The sequence below is a fragment of the Theobroma umbraticum genome, unplaced genomic scaffold (assembly GCF_002168275.2).
Source record: "Theobroma umbraticum cultivar Fairchild unplaced genomic scaffold, ASM216827v3 scaffold_56.0, whole genome shotgun sequence".
Lineage (NCBI taxonomy): Eukaryota > Viridiplantae > Streptophyta > Magnoliopsida > Malvales > Malvaceae > Theobroma > Theobroma umbraticum.
The window spans coordinates 9,251,217-9,253,335 of NW_018397256.1; the positions used below are offsets into that span (position 1 = coordinate 9,251,217).

The window sequence follows — 2,119 nt, forward strand, 5'->3', positions numbered from 1 at the left end:
ATGAAGACTGAAGTAAACGTATGAGAGTAAAAACTATCATTTTCTTATTAAATGCGTTATGGGTCTAACAGATGTATATTAATACTAGTGAGAAAAATTAAATCTCTTCCCCATTTAACTAGCCTAGACAAAAGCATGCAGATCTACGATTGAGCCCTAGCTATGTGTTATGATTATGAGCTGTTAGACTTTGAATTTTCACCAAAGTTTGGCTAGCTATAATTTGCCAATGCTGTCACACATTGCTAGCCAGGGGTCCACGGGCTATTTAATGTGATCTTTTAATATGCAAAACGGACGGTAAAGATGAAGCTATGAACGGTGAAGATTTAACCCAATTGAGCGGTGATCTAGACTATGAAGCTCACCTTAGCGTCCACGGCAAAGCCCTTTTTCGATGCTTCCAGCACACCTAAATATCTTTAATCATTGAACCCGACGGACTTACTTAAGTAATTTGGCTTTGTGTTAGGGTTCTTCTAGTAATTTCGAGTGCAACTTTTCTAATGCAGAAAAGAAAAGAATAGCCCAAAAAATATATAAAAAAAACAAATGAAAATTTTCGACCACTATTTCTCTTGCATGGAAATCATAAACCTCCCCTTTTGAAGCGCGTGAAAGATTTATGAAGTGACGACTTTTCTTCAGCATTTTAATTTTAGAAAGCTTTCGTTGTTCTTCGGAAAACGCGCTGTAGTGGAGAGTGGGGATTATTTGCTTGTTTATATTATTAACCTTGATTAATAAATAATTATTTTCCAGCCCTTTATATAGCTCTCTGCATCTCATCGCTCCTTGCGTCCAAAACCAAAGATCCCTTCTTCTCTATTAACTCTCTCTCCCTCTCTCTCCCCCTACTCTCTCAAAAATCACCCAAAAATAAAAGAAATATAAAAAAAAAGGAAGAAAAAGAACAAAAAAAGGCTCTCTCTCACTCACCCTACGAAGTACAAAATGGAAATGGAGGCAAGCCCACGGGTTGTAGCCAAAAAACTGTGGAACATTGTACGGATAGTTTTCTTAAAGACGGGGATATCAAAGAGCAAAATAATGGTTGATCTCCATTTTATGCTCAAGAAGGGCAAACATAATGCAGGCAAAGCCATAAGCAACCTCGTCTTCCACCACAAAGTCCACGACCATTTGTCTTCCTTGAGTTGCCGCTCCAACGATGCTCATCTCTCCTTCATTTCCCCAAGAGAATACGAGTTTAGCTGCAGCAACAGCCCCGCTTTTTACCCTTTTTATGCCCACAAGCGTAAGCACCACCACCACTATAATTACTACAACAACCGCCACCATTTTGGCAAGTCATCGAATTACCATTACGAAGATGTGACGACGGTTGCGGCGGTGCAAAAGGTTCTCGAGATGTTGAACAATGAGGCGGCGGCCGTAGAGGCGTCACCCATGGTTTTGCCAGGGTTTGGAAGGAGCCCAATGGTGAGGCAACTGCGAGTGACGGACTCGCCTTTCCCGTTGAAGGACGAGGGAGATAGCCAGGTGGATAAGGCGGCTGAGGAGTTCATTAAGAAGTTTTACAAGGACCTTAAGTCACAGAAAAGATTGTCTGCCTTTGAGTCACCCGCTCATAACACATGGGGTCGATGATGACAGAAATCTCGTTTGTATACTTCAATTCCATGCTTCCCAGGAGAAGATTATCACACCTTCAAAAGCAAAACCAAGCTAAACCAAAGTCACATGATTTGCATATATGACCATAATACTTTAATTTTGCTATCATGTGAGAATTTTTGATCTGACAAAGTTTGGTTAATTGGGTGTTACAGTGTAGTTTGCTTTTTCTTCTGATTAGGAAATCTTTTAAGATATTCATATTTGTAACTTTTTGGATTCAGTGTTTTTACTTTTCTTTTTCATTTACCGATGTCAATAATCTTGATACAGAAATAAAAAAGAGAAAAAAATTATATATAAATATGTATATGTATACATATATATATATATATATATATAATTGGTACTACACTAAGTATAGTTAATTTCTTTTCCTTTAAAAAATTCGTCCCAATGAAGTAAGTTAAAAGGTAATTAAAGCATAGATAGTTTAATACATGTTGAGGCATGCAAAAATAGAGAATTTTAATGAATTACT

General features: G+C 37.8%; 1 protein-coding gene across 1 annotated transcript; it reads left to right on the top strand.

Annotated features, from left to right (window-relative positions):
* The first annotated feature begins 803 nt into the window (after positions 1 to 803).
* LOC110411134 (uncharacterized) lies at positions 804 to 1,883 on the top strand. Its single transcript, XM_021421167.2, has one exon. It carries the CDS (start codon positions 955 to 957, stop codon positions 1,609 to 1,611), a length of 657 nt encoding a protein of 218 aa, XP_021276842.1. The 5' UTR covers positions 804 to 954; the 3' UTR covers positions 1,612 to 1,883.
* Positions 1,884 to 2,119: the final 236 nt, after the last annotated feature.

Excerpts from the sequence above, each read along its gene's own strand:
- LOC110411134 (XM_021421167.2), top strand. The coding sequence starts at position 955 with ATGGAAATGGAGGCAAGCCCACGGGTTGTAGCCAAAAAACTGTGGAAC.